Here is an 18136-nt window from a genome sequence, read left to right as displayed (position 1 = left end):
ATAAATTGTTATTTACAGCAACAACCTGGGGAATAGTTACAGGGGAGAGGTGGGGGGATGAATGAGCAAATTGGAAGCTGGGGATAATAAGGAGGCTATGATGGTATGAGGGTCAGATTGGGAATTTAGCCAGGACACTGGGGTTAACGGACTTACTCTTACGATAAGTGCCATGGAATCTTCAGTGACCACAGAGAGTCAGGACACCCGTTTAACATCCCATCTGAAAAACAGCACCCTACACAGGGCAACATCTCCAATCACTGCCCTGGGTCATTGGGATATCTATATATTTTTTTACCAGATGAAAGAGTGCCTCATTCTGGCCCTCCAACACCACTTCCAGCAGCATCTGGTCTTCCATCCTGGAACCGACCAGGACCAACCCTGCTTAGCTTTAGAGGCAAGCCAGCAGTTGGTGGTATGCAGCTTGAAGTTCAATGGTGTACACATCACTAAGGAATTAACATGGTCCACACACACCCATAGAGTTGTGAAGAGGACACGACAGCGCCTCTTCCCCCTCAAGAGGCTGAAAAGATTTTGCATGGCGTCTGTCTGACCATGGTTTCCCTTCTGTGGCCATGCAGAGCAGAGGGGGGCTTGGATGGGTAGCCTAAGACAAAATACCATATAGGCAACTACAATATTAGTTCTCACATTTGGTGTCTGTTAGATAGCACAGAATGCTACTCTGCTAGACACAGAAGTGCAAAATTGAGGGATAAACTAATTTCACTAGCTATATACACTCAATTTATCATATTTGAAAGCAAGCTAGCTAGCTAATTAAAACATAATTATGTTGTATACTTACAACTTTATTTGAACTGTAGTTTGCACGTTTTGATTTTACTTTGCAGGATTTTGTATCACATTGGCTAGCAAGCACACACTCGCTTTGATCACTTAGGATTATTACTGTAGAGACAGTTTTGGAGACAGCTTCGCATTTGGTAACAAAGGCTGTGCAGTAGCATTAGATAGTACTGGTAAAGCAGAGATTTACTGTACACACTGAGGTATATATGAACTTTTCTACTTCATATGGATTAACTTCACTGCACAGTAACCTATAATATAGCTAGCCAGCAGATCTGACCCACTTGCTTACAGCTGTACTAGGGTCGGACAGCATTACTGTGTATATTAAGACACCACGGATGGCTTGAAAAACATGCCTCAATCCAGGGATGAGAAATGCGTTGTACTCCGAATTGTCCCATTATCCCAACTGTTACACTGAGATGATTGAAGGACTTGAAGGAATGCTATTTTTACTGGAAAACTTTCCTTTTTGTCCTCATGCAGAAGCAACAGCAGCCATTTTGGAATGGCAGTGTCAGTTAATCAGCTCCTTTGTCATTCAACGCGACACGCCATTCCTACATGTCTCCAGAAATGATGGTTTCCCAGCTGTGTTTGACATTTCAACTACAGTATCCACATCTATATTTGCATGTTGATGTCACTAGCTAGCTATCCAGCTAATGTTAGCTAAGTGACGTTAGCCACTCTAGCCCCTGATAAGTCATTTGGCTAACATGTGTCTTGCCAGGCTGCTTGCTACAGCCAAGTCAATGTCAGTAGCTCATCAAAATAATATTAGCACTTTTCTTACTCACCGCAGGTTCCATCTATGAGCTACTGGAGCACGTATCCCTCTTTTTGCACTTGGTGCCAACCTTCCACACCACACCGCTTCCCTCTACACTCAGCTCCTTCTCGGCGGTCATCACTGCACCTGCCACCACAATGGATTCCCCCTCACTCTCTTCACGTTCACTTTCCTTCTCTAGCTCTTCCAAAAGTTCTGTGCGATCCTCCATTCCACATTCCCTCAAAACATATTCCACATTTCTCCTTATCTGCCATCTTCTCCTTCACCAGATCTTCCAGAAGGCTTATGTAATCCCCCACTCCATATTTATTCATAATATGTTCCACTTTTTTCAGTTTTTCCTTGTCCACCATCTTCTTTCATCTTATCTCCATTCATCCCCACACAGTGATCTTCAGTAGTAGGTTACTTTGGAGTTGCTAGTACCTACGTATATGGTGTCTCATGGTAAGGGACAGGGAAGCTGATTCATCTAGCCTACATTCGCGATGATCAGCAGATGTATCCCAATAATGTCCCTTACATGTTCTGTTTAAAGGCGATTTGGCTCTGGAAGCCAAAACAGCCAAATACTCCATCTAAACGTGAATTGATTCTCAATTGCGGTACGATTCTAGAAACATAAACCCCTTTACTTTCATATCACATCAAAATTATTTCACAAATGCAAAACACACACTTACTGCACAGTTTTAACCTAGTTACAACCGACAGTATTTTTCAGTGACAAGACGTTTGTGGTGTCCGTCCATTTACACACAGGTGTTCGGAGACACAGAGCTACAATTAGCACAGGTAGTCCACGCTACCTTCCGTCTGTTTTCCATAAACAAGCGCTCTAACATGGAAATATGGCCGTGTGGAAACAAGGTGTGTATCTATTCAACCTTTTGTGTTTTGAAAATTATTTCTTGCTAATATGAAAGATAAAGTCCTTCTGCTTCCAAAACCGAACTGCAAGCGACGTATGCTAATGTTCAGATTGAGCGTCGGTGTAACGGCTCTCGTTTGTAGAAGGAAGAGTGGACCAAGGCGCAGCGTGATAGGCGTACATCGTCCGTACATGGTGTCATCTTTTTATTGATGACACCAAAACAAAATAACAAAGACAAAAAAAACGAAAGCGAACAGTTCTATCAGGCACAGACACTAAACAGAAAACAAGATCCCACAACTGAAGGTGGGAAAAGGGGCTGCCTAAGTATGATCCCCAATCAGAGACAACGATAGACAGCTGCCTCTGATTGGGAACCCTACCCGGCCAACAAAGAAATATACAAACTAGAATGCCCACCCCAAATCACACCCTGACCTAACCAAATAGAGAAATAAAAAGGCTCTCTAAGGTCAGGGCGTGACAGTCGGGGGCTCTTAACAAAACTCCCTCTTACAGAAGACCTCTACCAATGACTCTTATGTGGAATGTAGTGGAACTGAGAGTCATGATCAAGGGCTAGAACCACAGGTAAAAGCAAGTTAGTTTAAACTAAACGATCTTTGCTAGAAACACTACTGTGGTGGGCTACATCAGCTGTAGCCCACCGATCATGCCACTCAGTTCTATTACATTACACATAAGAGTCATTGGACGAAGGCGTCTTCTGTACGGGGGAGTTTTGTTAAGAGCCACATCGCTGAATCTGAACATTAGCACACGTCGCTTGCGGTACGGTTTTGGAAGCAGAAGGACCTTATCTTTCATATAAGCGAGAGAAAAAAAAGAAGAAAAAAAACTAAAGGTTAAATTGATACACACCTTTATAGGGTTAGTGTTCCCACACGGCCATATCTCCATGTTACAGCGCTTTTTTTACGGAAGACAAGAGGCGACCACCCGTGATAATTAGCTATCTAACATGCTTTGAACACCTCTTATTTATTTGAAGGATTATTTCATGCTGGTGAAAGATAAGGGCCATGTGTTTCGAAAGCCATATCGCAAGTGATGATTATTTGACGTTTCTAGACAGCGTTGGGATTGTAGTTCACATGAGGTAGTCTTGGGCGAAGCTAATGGCTGAAAACTGTAGGGAGAAGGCAGAATGCCGCCTAGAGTTTTCGAGAGCTACTGTGGTGGTTCTAGCTTGCTTAGCCTACAATATGTGATGGGTTAAAAATATTGGAGATCTTGGCTACAGGAGCAGTAGAAAACTATTTTTTTAATGAATGGAACTCTTTTTGTGTGTGTGTGTGGGGGGGCTTTTTCCACATTGAGCACCTGCCCTACCAAAGGTCTGCCCCACCAGCCATCCATCCATTAGAAACCTTCCCCGGAGAGGAGGGAGACCCCCTAATACTGCTTCTTTATAAAGCTCATAATGCTGTATTGATTTATTGTCAGGGAGGGCCAACGACTGCATACCAGACCTATTTTTAGAAGGGATATTTATCATTTTGTTCTGGCCAAAGGTTCCAACATAAGCAGATGCTGCTCCTGCTATGCTCCTGCTATGCAACACTCTTTTTTCACAGTATGTGGCTCATATGGTCTGGAATTCCTACCATCTCACATTTGTCTTGATGTTAGACACTGCTGCTTGTGAAGAGATGCTATATCCAATAGATGTCTACAGGATGAGTTAATGCTGTACACAATACAAGGGTTGTGTTCATTAGGCATCAAATGTAAGAACACTTACTGAAAAAGGGAGGGGCTAGTTGGATGTGTCCAAAAATAAATGTTCATTTTAGTTTTCCGTTGCAAAGCGATTTAAAACTTTTCCCGTTGTGTGCCTTAATAAACACAACCCAGACCTTATCTTACTGAACTTGACGAGAGAGGCCACAGGTTCAAAATGATCTGTCAAATGGATGGAACAGAAACCCAAGGGAGGATGATAGAACAGGCAATGATTCAGGTATTTGTTTTTTTTAAGAAGAGATGAGGAGGGATGAGTGCTGTGTCCCTTGCCTGTCTCCTTGGAGGACTTCAGGCCCCCGATCTCCACCCTTAGACTCTCCATCTCTTTCTCCAGCTCTCCATTCCTCTTCTCTGCCTCATGTAGCCGTCTATGGAGATAAGTGGATACGGTCAGCTCTGGTATTGGCTATGAATATGTAGCTGAATATCAAATTACATCATAACATACATGTACATTACCTAGATGTCAGAGCTGTCAAGTCTGAAGGGAAAGGTGAGGGAGACCCATTTTTAGCAGTAGAGCAATACTGCAATAAATGCCCCATATCAACGTACCTGTATCTGTCTGTCTGTCTGTCTGTCTGTCTCACTGTCTGTCTGTCTGTCTGTCTGTCTGTCTGTCTGTCTGTCTGTCTGTCTGTCTGTCTGTCTGTCTGTCTGTCTGTCCGTCTGTCCGTCTGTCCGTCTGTCCGTCTGTCCGTCTGTCCGTCTGTCCGTCTGTCCGCACACTCAGGGTTCATCTAACCTGTGCAGGTCCTCATCAAGTCCTGAATTCTGGTCTGTCTCCTCCTCGTCCTCCTCTATCGTGGTGTGAGTGGACTCTGCAATACCCTGCTCCAAGGCTAGGGGGAGCTCAAGCAGGGCAGGCAGGCTGTCAGTTGATGTCAGAGCGTCTCTGAGCTGCCACATCTGACTCTGAAAGCCCACACCACCCCACTCAGTGTCAGAAATACACGGCATGGTAAAGTAAAACATATCAGTTCCCCGAAAATAACAATCTAGCAGCCGTTAATATCTTTTGCATGCCTAACTCTCTCACGCATGCCACAGAACACATCAGACATTCATGATGCAGCTAGCTCAGAAGCACGAAGCATTTGTGTCACAGCTGACTGGCACACTTGAGATGAGGTTAACTATAGCAGTTAGTATTCCTGAATAAACAAACTGACATGTACATGTGTAACAGAGCTACAGCTAACTAGCTAGCGATTCCATATCGGCTACATGAGACCACTCAAATTGACTTAACTAGCCTAGCTAGTGGTTAGTATTTAGTTTAGTTTTGACTATTACAACTCATCTCAGCAAGTCGCTAGTGTGGATATTCAACCTACCAGCTTGTCCTGGAAATTGAGGCTTGGCAACCCTTGATGCCGCTGGTGGTCAATCTCCATCATGATGTCACAACTGCGGTCCAAGGCACCTGTCTGTCTGTAAGAGATTGAGCAATTGGCGGAACAAACATAACTGTTTTGACATAGTTTTGTATGATACCCCATTAATTTGAGGGACGTTGATACTGAGACAGTATATGATATGAATGTGACCTTGTAGCTGTGTAGGAATAGCCAACGAAAGCCAGGTGAACACCGATAGGGGCCCTGTCCATCACGTCACTCAGTGTTTCCTGCAGGACAAAAGACAGCATTACATCTAGTGTGCTTTATATGCATGTCAGGTATGGGCAATTCCATGCCAGCGCAGACGGATAATATTCTTGGTATCTCAGATTGTTATGGAAATTCTCACATAGAAACTTCATTGTGAGGAAAGATGTTTGACATGCTTTTATACATTTGTATCACAAACCATTTAAGGCACTTTTAAGGCGTATATACACCTCCTGTAAGACTTTATGATCTGTAAACTACATGATACAGACAACATCTTGGTGTCATTACATTATAGTGTGATCATATTCGATCCTGGGCTTTTCGGATTAATACCATTTCACTGAGGCAGTTGTCCAACACGTCAAAGTTTGAGGTGTCAGTGGCATTGGAGACTTCAGGTTCGAAGGGTGCTGGAAGTTCATGCAGGGAGCCCCAATCTAGTCCACAGAAGAAAGGGTGGCCCCTGAAGTCCCCTGAGCCCCCAGCCCCCATACGATCCTCCCTCTCACAGATCAGCCCCATGATGAGGGAACGGGCCATGTTTGAAACCTCGGGGCCAGACGGGGGGAAGTCAAAGTGCTCCTGGAGGGACATAATGGTTAGTTCCTTATAGTTCAAGCTTGCAGCTCTTCTTCACAATTCTTTAGGTTTGAGCTCAATATATACATTTTTGCAGTCTTTGCAGATGTATAAGAAGATGGTCACAAAGATTACTATGGCCAAATCCCAAATCGACCTCTACGCTCTATGCACTTGTGTAGACCTGATTGGATTTGACAGGTGTAAGCAATATCGTAATATCGTAACCTTGCCCTCTGATAAGTGGAAGCTAGGTGGAAGTTTCACAATATTGCTTATCAAATTATCTAAGATCTCCACAAGTGCATAGAGTGTAGGGCTTAGGGGTCGATTTGGGATTGAACCCTATTGAATATTAGCTACTTTTAAACATACCTTCCTCCTCGGATTTCCCACCACTCTTGGCACCGATATGTACAGATACATATGTACATTTTCTGATGACTCTTCAACATGTTCTCCTGTTCAATTTGTGAAGTGACTTTCTCTCAGTCGCCATCTTACCTGGAAGTTCATGATCTTGGCATAGGTCTCCGAGATGGACTCTGCATAGAAGGGTGTGGTCCCCTGCAGCATCTCGTAGGCACAGACCCCCAGGGCCCACCAGTCACACTCAGGGCCATAGCCTCCCCCTCCCTCCACCGCACGCAGGATCTCTGGGGACAGGTAGTCGGGTGTGCCTACTGCCAAGGACGAGTGCACCTGCAAATGCACAGTGACATGTCAACACACACAAATGCATTGACAAAAGTAGGATTCTATCCTTGGGAAGCAATACGTTCACATTATAGAAGAGAGAAACCTTCCCTCACAGAAAGTAGTAGTTCTAACTCATTAGTAGCAACAGAAGTCACACACTGTCACACTATAACACACAGAGGAGTACACCTTTGTGCCACCGAGGTGGTTTAGTGAGTAAGTAACCCTACCTGAGCCCTAAAGACTTGCGTTAGCTCCCTGAGCCTTGGCTTTAGCTCAGAGGGCTAACACAGCCTTCCCACTGGGCACAAACTGGTTGAATAAACATTGTTTCTATGTGGTTTGTTAACGTATTGTGACGTAGATTCTACGTGGGAAATATATTTGATTTGAAAAAATATATTTGAAAATGAAATTTCAACCACAGAATTATGTCCAAATAGACAAACCTTGTATAAAATGTTGAATTTTTACATTCAAAACATTGTCAGATCTTCAACGTTTTAGCCACTGTTAGAAAAAAAACTATAGGCTGGGCAATACCTCCTCCTGGAGAATTGATCTACACTATATATACAAATGTATGTGGACACCCCTTCAAATTAATGGATTTGGCTATTTCACGTGTATAAAATCTAGCACACAGCCATGCAATCTCCATAGACAAACATTGGCAGTAGAATGGCCTTACTGTAGAGCTCAGTGACTTTCAACATGCACCGTTCTATCATAGAATGGCACCTTTCCACCTTTCCAACAAGTCAGTTCGTCAAATTTCTGCCCTGATAGAGCTGCCCCGATCAACTGTAAGTGCTGTTATTGTGAAGTGGAAACGTCTAGAAGCAATAACGGCTCAACCGTGAAGTGGTAGGCAACACAAGCTAAAAAGTATCTATACTGGATAATGCTAGCATGGCAGGCTAGCTAGCTACAGGCTAGCTAACGTTAGCTTACAAGTCAGATTTGAAAGTTAGTTTGTAGCTCATAAAAGTATTCTGTATTGTCTAGGGCAAACCTAAATAATGGATGCGGATACTGTATGGTGGTAGCTAACTCATGTCTAAGTCTGACTAATACAGTGAACTAGGAGCAACAAAACGAACTGTAACCGTGTCACCGGTCTGAATCTAATCCAATCTGGAGCTACAGTCAGTGTACAATGTAAAGCAAAGAATTAGCTTGACCAGAGTTACTGCATTGATGGCACAGACGGCTTCATCAACAACGGTTATGTGAAAAGTTTTACAAAAAAATTAACTAGTAGGTTCCTTAACCAGCCAAGCAGATACAAGTAGTACCCAAAATGACGTTAGAAATATGTCTTTTAGAAGTTATTTTCCAGACGTCGACATCAAGTACACTTCAGGTGCTGAATGAACATTTAGAAGACGTCTTTTCCTGACGTTGAAAATACACTACCATTAAAAAGTTTGGGGTCACCATCTTACCCAAAGCCCTGAGAGATGGTATTACATTCTCTTGGTTCAACAAAGGAATTAAACCATTTGTCAATCTCTACAGAGAAGGTGAACTACTATCCTTTCAACAACTGGCATCTCATTTTCAGTTACCTCAAACACATTTCTTCAAGTACCTACAGGCATTACATTACCACTCAGCAGGGAGGTAAGATTCAGCCCATGAGTAAACCTAAAACTGATCAACTTTTGCTGGAAAGGAAATGGGTAAAAGGTTTCATTTCCTAGGTGTACTCTGGTCTTCAAGCTATGTTGGGGGAACGATGAACCTCTGAAATCATGCATAAAGTGGCATGATGACCTTGTTCTCATTTTTAAGGATGAGAAATGGGGAACGCTCTTTTTAGATGCTCAGCGTCTTTCATTTAACACAAGGCACAAGTTGATGCAATTCAATATTTTACATAGGGTCTACTGCACACCAGAGAGACTGTACAAGATCAATTCTAAATATTCAACATTTTGCCCAAGGTGTAAAACGGGAGTGGGCACACTTATGCATATGTTTTTGTCCTGCCCTGAACTAAGCAATTATTGGAAAGACATTATTCAGATCTTATCACAGGTCACTAATATGACAGTACCACTAGATCCTTCCCTTATTCTTCTTGGAGATGATTCTGTTCTACCAGTTAATATTTGTAGCAAAACCAGATTCATTAAATTGGCAGTCATTGCAGCCAATAAATGCACAGCTATAATATGGAAGAGTGAGACTCCGCCAAGCGGAGTGTCAAAAAAAATAAAAAAAGTTTGGGGTCACTTAGAAATGTCTTTGTTTTGAAAGAAAAGCAAATTTTTTGTCCATTAAAATAACATAAAATTGATCAGAAATACAGTGTAGACATTGTTAATGTTGTAAATGACTACTGTAGCTGGAATATCTACATAGGCGTACAGAGGCCCATTATCAGCAACCATCACTCCTGTGTTCCAATGGCACGTTGTGTTAGCTAATCCAAGTTTATCATTTTAAAAGGCTAATTGATTATTAGAAAACCCTTTTGCAATTATGTTAGCACAGCTGAAAACTGTTGTGCTGATTAAAGAATCAATAAAACTGGCCTTCTTTAGACTAGTTGAGTATCTGGAGCATCAGCATTTGTGGGTTCGATTACAGGCTCAAAATGGCCAGAAACAAAGAACTCTCTTCTGAAACTCGTCAATTTATTCTTGTTCTGAGAAATGAAGGCTATTCCATGCAAGAAATTGCCAAGAAACTGAAGATCTCATACAACGCTATGTATGCTAACCAGAATAGAAAGAGGAGTGGGAGGGCCCGGTGCACAACTGAGCAAGAGGACAAGTACATTAGAGTGTCTAGTTTGAGAAACAGTCCTCAACTGGAAGCTTCATTAAATAGTACCCGCAAAACACATCTCAATGTCAACAGTGAAGAGGCGACTCCGGGATGCTGGCTTTCTAGGCAGAGTTCCAAGTGTCTATGTTCTTTTGCCATCTTAATATTTTATTTTTATTGGCCAGTCTGAGATATGGCTTTTTCTTTGCAACTCTGCCTAGAAGGCCAGCATCCCGGAGGCGCCTCTTCACTGTTGTCATTGATTCTATGGCCAAATTTAAACTGCTACATTCTCATTTACATAAGTATTATATCACCATTTTTCACACCTCTTAATAAGAAAGAGGAGACAACTGAAGATTGCAACTAAATATGTATTATTACTCCCATCTATCACATGCACTTAACTGGCAGTGATGATGTTCAAAGTACTCCAACATACAGAATAAACCAACAGACCACTTCAGCTACAATAACATTCTAAGTAATAGTTACAGATGCTTTTTTTTCTTGCTATGACTGTGATATCTTGTTGTTTATCTACCTTAGTTGAATGCACTGAGTGTAAGTCACTCTGGATAAGAGCTTCTGCTGAATGACCCCAAAAAATCTTGGTCAACCGAGAGTCATCTGTTCTTTCGACCAATCGATTGGTTGAAATGTTTAAATGTGTATTTTTCTATAATAGAAACACACTATGTTTGAATAAAATCAACTATATGTAGGCTACTGAGCTTGTCTGATGCTTTAAGCACTGATATTAAAAATTACTAAAGAGGGAGACAGAGATTAATATATCCTAACCAGAAGAATAAAACCTGTTCCAACCCATCTCCTCCCACTTTCGCAGATTCCGACATTAGGCTCCTAAAAGTTGCCGGTGATAGGCTACACCAGCTGTAAGCAAGCTTTTCCATTTGGAGTGCCAAGTTATCATACCATTTCTACTGATCTGCATGCCAGTTATGATTTTCATATGCACATTTTTGTGGAACAGTTTCATTTCATTTATAATAAAGTCTTCATATCTCAAAATCAATGTAATGTGGTTAAACAAAATGCTATCTAAATGAAAATGATACACATCTAAAAGTAACTTCTATTGCAATTGCCAACATAAACCAACAAATAAAAACATTGCAGCCTGCAGGTAGAAAATATCCTGAGGAAAATAAGTATCCTATGAATCACATTGGCTATGCATGGCCAGTCTGCAAGGAACTTAAAACATTATATCAACTATGAACTTGGTCCAGCCTGATCGTGCTAGCAAACTTGCAACATTGTATAAAATATTCTGGGCCCTCAGAGTGTCCTGCACCAGTGAGCTCCAGACAGACAGAGACAGCTGTAGGATATTTGCGCAAGGGATAAGAAGTAATCAGGTAGGCCTATTTTATGGCGTTTCCACCGGATCAGAGCATTACATGCTGAGTGGTTATGGAAAGGGGGGGAGCTAAGTAGGGGAACTATTTTCATTCTCAATGGATGTAAAAAAACGACTTTGTTTACTTGCTGTTTGAGGCGAAGAAAAAATTACTTTGAGAAGATTCTTTCGATTGTGTTATTGACTGTACGTTTGTTTATGTGTAACTCTGTGTTGTTGTTTTTGTAGCACTGCTTTGCTTTATCTTGGCCCGGTCGCAGTTGTAAATGAGAACTTGTTCTCAACTGGCCTACCTGGTTAAATAAAGGTGAAATAAAAAATAAAAAACACAGTGATGGTGAGTCAAGACAATCAGAAATAGTATCAGATCCTCAAATGGGCACATTTATAGGCCTACATCTACACGCAGGCCAGGTAGACTAGGCCTACTTCTATACCTAATCAGAGTATTCTACTGTGCTCTCCTGTACTGAGCTGTACTGTGCTGTCCAAACTTGTGAACATAGATGTCCCAGACCAGACCAAATCTGAACCAATTATAGACATCTATTTTTGAGCTGAATCAAGGACGGTCTGCTTCCCCTGATGTGAAATGCTTAGTGGGTAGAATCATTTTGGTTGTGAAAGCGTTGTCCTTTCTTTACAGTAAAATGCAATTTACCACTTGGCTGTCTATTGTATCCCCCTGTCACAGGACCTCTCAGTCAACACCACCTCATAAGATGAGAAAGTCAACTGTTTATGAGGATTGCCTGCTGCAGTTGTTTGAGAGATGTCAATTTTGCAGCCGAACATACAACATAGACAAGACCAGCAAGGGACCCTCAGCATCATGCAGACATGTACTCGCTGTGAGCAGGGCAGACACTTGAATCAAGTTGGTGACATTTTACTTGGTCAAAGGTCAAAATTGTTTCAAGATTTGTCCCAATTCACCTTCATGACTCAGCCTGGTGAACCAGCCCGATTGCTGCGTTTACCATTCTATTTCACATGATATCTGAGGTGAAATAGAAAGGTGAGCGCAGCAATCAGGTTGGTTCCACCATTTTAATCATAACCACCATTGATAATGTAATCAGTGTTTTGTGCGTGTGTTTGTGTGACCGAGCAGTATCTTTAATCTAGGGCTCCCGAGTGGCGCAGCGGTCTAAGGCACTGCATCTCAGTGCTTGAGGTGTCACTACAGACACCCTGGTTTTATTCAAGGCTGTATCACAACCGGCTGTGATTTGGGAGTCCCATAGGGCGTCGTACAATTGGCCCAGTGTCGCTTGGGTTTGGCAGGTGTAGGCCGTCATTGTAAATAAGAATTTGCCTAGTTAAATGAAGGTTACATTTTTGTTAAATTAAAATAATGAGGGGCCAGGAGCTGATCTGAGCTGCCATGCCCATTAATGGGGCACTAGCAAAGACCTTACCTCCAGCCTCACCTCCTGCCTGCTCACTAAAGGTGATCGATAGTGAGAACAGAATTAGGTTTGTTTAGACTGACCTGTTCAAACTTCAACATAGTATATGTTTTTCAGATTTCACCTATCCTGACTGCCATTGGTAATAGAACAGTGACTGTGTATGTGTTCATAGATGTATCTATCAGCCAGTACTTGGAGACTTGCAAGATGATGTGATGGAGTCCTGACCAACAGACAGGCTTGATACAGACGTCTCTGAATGGAGAGAGACCTGGCACTCAACACATTCACAATGTGGGACTGAAGGTAATTACTAATAATACAGCACAGCAGAAATGTCCAGTATTTGCAACATCCTTTCCGTCACATGAGTTGACGCTGGAGAGACGAAGCAGGTACGGGGAGTCAAACATTTAATATATAACGGACATGGAACGAGACAGGAACAGCGTCAGCATAAAAGAAAACAAAGACAAAAACAATCAATGCAGAAGCGGGGAACAGAGCTGGGGAACTGACAAATATAGGGGAGGTAGTAACAGGTGATGAGTGAGTCCAGGTGAGTCCAATATCGCTGATGCACGTGACGAGGGAAGGCAGGTGTGTGTAATGGATGATAGGAGTGCATGATGCAGGGCTGCCTGGTGCCCTCAAGCGCCAGGGGGGGAGAGGGAGCAGACGTGACACTTTCATTCCATGTGTCACTGACGAACTCTGCCTCTACTCTGACTATTTCTACAGATGGAGAGGACTGTAGATGCTTTTGCTAGATGCCAGCTTTGGCCGTTTGATGGGGAAACCATTATTGGGTAGGTTTTATCTGACCTGTTCAAACTTCAACAAAATACCTGTTTGTGTGTCAGATATGACCAATCCTAACTGTAATTGGTAATAGAAAAGTGACTATATGTGTATGTGTTCACAGACACATTTATGGAGCCAACAAATGGAGACTTGCAAGATGTCCAGGCTGACAGACGGGCTTGATACTGATGTCTCAAAATGGAGAGAGACCTGGCACTTACTAGACACAACTTTTACTTGTATTCTTTTTTTATTATTGAATTGAATGGTATCAGTCAATATGGAGAGGGAGAAACCCTGTGTATTCTGCACCGGGATCAGGAAAATCCTGTTGTATATGGGACACCACATATACAACATGACCGCTCTGACATGTTTGCCAAGGTAACCCCATTGTCACCAGACAAGATGCCGATAGGCACAGTATCTGTATCTATACCATAGTACCATGTTATTTAACACATCCATGGTCACATTTTGAGGTTCCTGTAACTATAATTGTCTTCTTATGTAATCATATAAAGCGTGCATGTTCTAGATAGCATGCATAGGTCGTTGCAGGTCTGTAGAGATCTTCTTAATCTTAATAATCTGCACAGAATCTCAAACGGCATTGATCGCTGGCATTGATCGTGTACTTTTAATGTAATCTCAACTGCAATCCAGGTCATTCTGGTTCTGCTATTAAATGAAGCACAGTGACAACACAATCTGCTGTATAAATAAACAATGTGACATCGTATTTCCATTTGAACGTTGCTGTGCTTTCAAATAGGTAAAAGTGCAGTGATAAACATTTGGGTGACAACTACACCAAAAACGTGATATTGTTTTTCCATTGGAATTAGGTTGTGCTTTTAGATGGTTGAAAGCATAGTGATAAAGCATTGGGAATTCAACAAACTATTAGTTGTCTTTTTGAGTGGGTGAATATAGGTTGTAATCCCATTAATCAACGTCTCAACGAAATGCTCAATTATCCACATTGAAATGATGTGGTGTGCCCAGTGGGTTGTGACAGTAGACCCAGGTTCGATACCCAGTCTGTAACTTTTGCAAAGCAATATTGTTAACAGTGGAGTGAATTGTGAGTGTTTTGCAGCCCTTTGGGGCCTCTCACCATGCCGTCCTCCTGGACCCTCAGACAGGAACCAAAGTCCCCCAGCCTGATGTGGCCCTCTGCCGTCAGCAGGATGTTGTCAGGTTTGATGTCCCTGCAGAAGGGAGAGTAAAAGATGCCAATCTGTCTATGTGCTTTCAAAGGTCTTCCCGTTCCCAGGCCATCTATATGGGATTGCATAACTAATGTTGCCATGGTTCTTGGAATCCTGCACTCATTTGAGGTGCATGGACCAAAAATAAACCATTAGATGCAGTACACGGTCCACACTCAAAAAATTGTGTTTTCAAGTTATTGTATGCTGTATGCTTGTAGGTGTTCCGAAGTAAGGAACAATTGTCCCAGTCGGTATTAAATGGACGTACGGCCCCACCCACCTGTGGGGAAAACAACCTGTCTTTGCCTTGTTTACCCCATTGTCTCACAACGAAAAATGTAACCTTTTTTCAAACACCATTTTCTTGTTCTCTGCTTTTTTTTAAAGTCAATTACAAAACTACATTTAAGAAAAGTACACAAGAAAATAATAATGACTATAATGCTTCGAGTAGTAAGTGGAGTTACAAACATACTATATTACACGAGTTAAATGTCTTACCTGTGATAAAATGTTTTCCACACATATAGCTACGTCTAGCCTACTTCAAAACCGGGTCCCCACAATTTCCCACTCTTGCGCACTGAATACCCTGAAGCCACAAGGTTCTATTTCCCTACGTGGGAGTTTTGCGAGAGAATGATTGTTTTCCCCAATTTGTCGGCGTGGTCAAGAGGAGTTCCTTGTTATGCCATGAATACCAAACTCGGAGTATGTTCCCTGTTTTCTGAGTGTTCGGCGAACATTCCTTCCAGAAACATGACTGTTTTCAGAACTTTAGGGGGTCATTCTAGGAACACCACCAATTTTTTTTGCTGGAAGGACGTCATCTTTCCGGGTGTATCTGACTAACTAACCTGTGCACATAGCCCATCCTGTGGATGGAGTCAATGGCCATGACCATCTCAGCCAGGTAGAACTGCGCCATGTCCTCAGGGATACGGTCGCCAAACTTACTGAGCAGGGTCAACAGGTCACCACCCACGTAGTAGTCCATCACCAGGTACTGAGAGGGGGAGAGAGAGAGAGATATTGTGAAAGGGGAGAGATAGTGCCAATAAAGAGAGTGAACGAGAAGTTAATTCATTTTTCCTTGGTGTATTTTGAGGGAAAGAAACTGAGGGCAGCTACATTTACACTGAAAGGACAGTACAGCTTCAGTCAAAGTACACAGGGGGTTTCCCTGAAATGACACTGATGAACAGAACAGACAAGAATCTGCCATTGAAACACACAAGGTAGACTGTGTCAGACTAGAAGGTCGAAGTGACCCTCATAACTGAGAGTTTGTTACTGATACCCACCAGGTAATTGTCATCCTGGAAGGCGTAGTGCAGCTCGGTGATCCAGCGTCGATCACCCTTCAGCAGAACCTCTCTCTCCTCTTGGTAACACGCTGTCTACAGGACGTACATACAGACACACACAAACGCAACACAGAAAGAAGGATGACGTCACGTGTTGTTTTACAGTAGAAGCCAGAAGCAACAAAGGAAGGAAGTCGGTGCTGACACAAAATGTGTCCGTTGTGTGAGTAGTGAGTATACAGTATTCTCAAAAGTTCCTGTGTGTATGTGTGTTTATATTTACCTCTCCTCGCTTCAGCATGTCCCACTTATTCATAATCTTCAGGGCGTACACTTGTTGTGTGCTACGCATCCTCGCTACAGCCACCTATAAATACAGCACCACAAACATGTCACCACGGAGACAAGATTCAATTGTCCAATGTGCACCTTGACCTTGTGCGGTGTCCTCTCACCTCACTGAAGGTCCCTCGACCAATCACCTTCAAGATGTGGAAGTCATCCCTCTTGATGCGCGTCTTCTTCACCTGCCTCACCAGGGGCTCCACTGTGATTAGAGGATAGAGAGTTGTTATTGGACAAGAAAGGAAAGAGGGTGTTGGAAAAAAAAGAATGGCATGCTAATCAGGGCCAGCATTTTTTATTGATGGTGTTTTGTATGGAGAAAATGTTTTATACAACACATGTCCTTCAAAAGCAAGCCTGACACACACACTGTTAACAAGAAGGCATCCGGGCATGCTGGCAAGAACCGTCCGTTTCCTTTTACCTTTCATACAAACACTCCTAAGTGTCATGGGTCAACCAGCCTCCCATGAAATACAACATAGAGACAGCCAACACATGTATTTCTGTGACTCAGTTGGTAGTGCATGGAGCATGTAATGCCAGAATTGTGGGTTTAATTCCTGCTGGGGCCACCATCCGAAAAATGTATGCACTTATGACGGTAACAAGCACCCACTTCCCCTTTAAGACACTGGTGGTCTGAAATAGTCTAAGTGTGTGTCTAAGAATAGCCACCACCGTTTAATACTTTTTTAAGGCAAGTATTTCAGCCCCTTCATTTTTCTTTTTTTTCTCCCAAGCCTTCTTGTGTGGGGAGGAATGCGTGCAAGACCAAGGCAACATTGTAAACCCTTTTAGTGGGGAGAGAGAGAGAGAATGTAACGGCTTTCGTCTTCCTCCTCGTCTGAGGAGGAGAAATTAGAAGGATCGGAGGACCAATGTGCAGTGTGGTAATTGTTCATCTTGATTTAATAAAAGTGAACACTCAAAATACAAAAAACAACAAATGTGAAAAAAACGAAACAGTTCTGTCTGGTGCAGACACACGAAGACTGAAGACAACCACCCACAAAACCCAACACAAAACAGGCTACCTAAATATGGTTCCCAATCAGGGACAACGATTGACAGCTGCCTCTGATTGAGAACCATATCAGGCCAAACACAGAAATAGCAAAACATAGAAATACACACATAGACTGCCCACCCCAACTCACGCCCTGACCATACTAAATAAAGACAAAACAAAGGAAATAAAGGTCAGAACGTGACAGAGAAACTTCCAGACCTACTTAGCCTTTCAGGCTTCTTGTGGAAACAACATAATCCTGCAGAGTCCTATTGCTTCCTTGATTGGATCCCAAATGGCACCCTATTCCCTATACAGTGTCTTAGGTAAGTATTCAGACCTCTTGAGTTTTGTGATGTTACAGCCTTATTCTAAAATGGATTAAAAAAATCTCAACAATCTACAGACAATACCCCACAAAGGACTACGATTGAATCGTACTACACCGGCTCTGATGCTCATTGGATGTGGCAGGTCTTGCAAACTAATATGGCCTACAAAGGGAAACCCCGCCGCAAGCTGCCCAGTGACGCGAGTCTACCAGACAAGCTATATTTATTTTATGCTCGCTTCTAGGCAAGCAACACTGAAGCATGCGTGAGAGCACCAGCTGTTCTGGACGACTGTATGATCACGCTCTCCGTAGCCGATGTGAGCAAGACCATTAAACAGGTCAACATTCACAAGGCCGCGGGGCCAGACGGATTACCAGGAC

General features: G+C 42.6%; 1 protein-coding gene across 1 annotated transcript in view; it reads right to left on the bottom strand.

Moving 5' to 3' along the window:
* LOC120043894 (myotonin-protein kinase) overlaps nucleotides 1-18136 on the bottom strand; it is a 29247-nt gene that overhangs the window by 4532 nt on the left and 6579 nt on the right. The window contains exons 2-12 of the mRNA XM_038988497.1: nucleotides 16520-16611; nucleotides 16348-16431; nucleotides 16062-16157; nucleotides 15615-15763; nucleotides 14661-14754; nucleotides 6962-7159; nucleotides 6212-6460; nucleotides 5813-5892; nucleotides 5600-5696; nucleotides 5008-5177; nucleotides 4533-4630 (exon numbers count right to left, since the gene is read on the bottom strand). Coding sequence (XP_038844425.1) covers nucleotides 4533-4630; nucleotides 5008-5177; nucleotides 5600-5696; nucleotides 5813-5892; nucleotides 6212-6460; nucleotides 6962-7159; nucleotides 14661-14754; nucleotides 15615-15763; nucleotides 16062-16157; nucleotides 16348-16431; nucleotides 16520-16611 — 1407 coding nt within the window. The remainder of the gene's footprint in view (nucleotides 1-4532; nucleotides 4631-5007; nucleotides 5178-5599; nucleotides 5697-5812; nucleotides 5893-6211; nucleotides 6461-6961; nucleotides 7160-14660; nucleotides 14755-15614; nucleotides 15764-16061; nucleotides 16158-16347; nucleotides 16432-16519; nucleotides 16612-18136) is intronic.

Source organism: Salvelinus namaycush, chromosome 3, assembly GCF_016432855.1.
Source record: "Salvelinus namaycush isolate Seneca chromosome 3, SaNama_1.0, whole genome shotgun sequence".
In the NCBI taxonomy this organism is placed as follows: Eukaryota; Metazoa; Chordata; class Actinopteri; order Salmoniformes; family Salmonidae; genus Salvelinus; species Salvelinus namaycush.
Note: the sequence above shows the minus strand (reverse complement) of the source record. Positions and strands in the feature narration are given on the sequence as shown.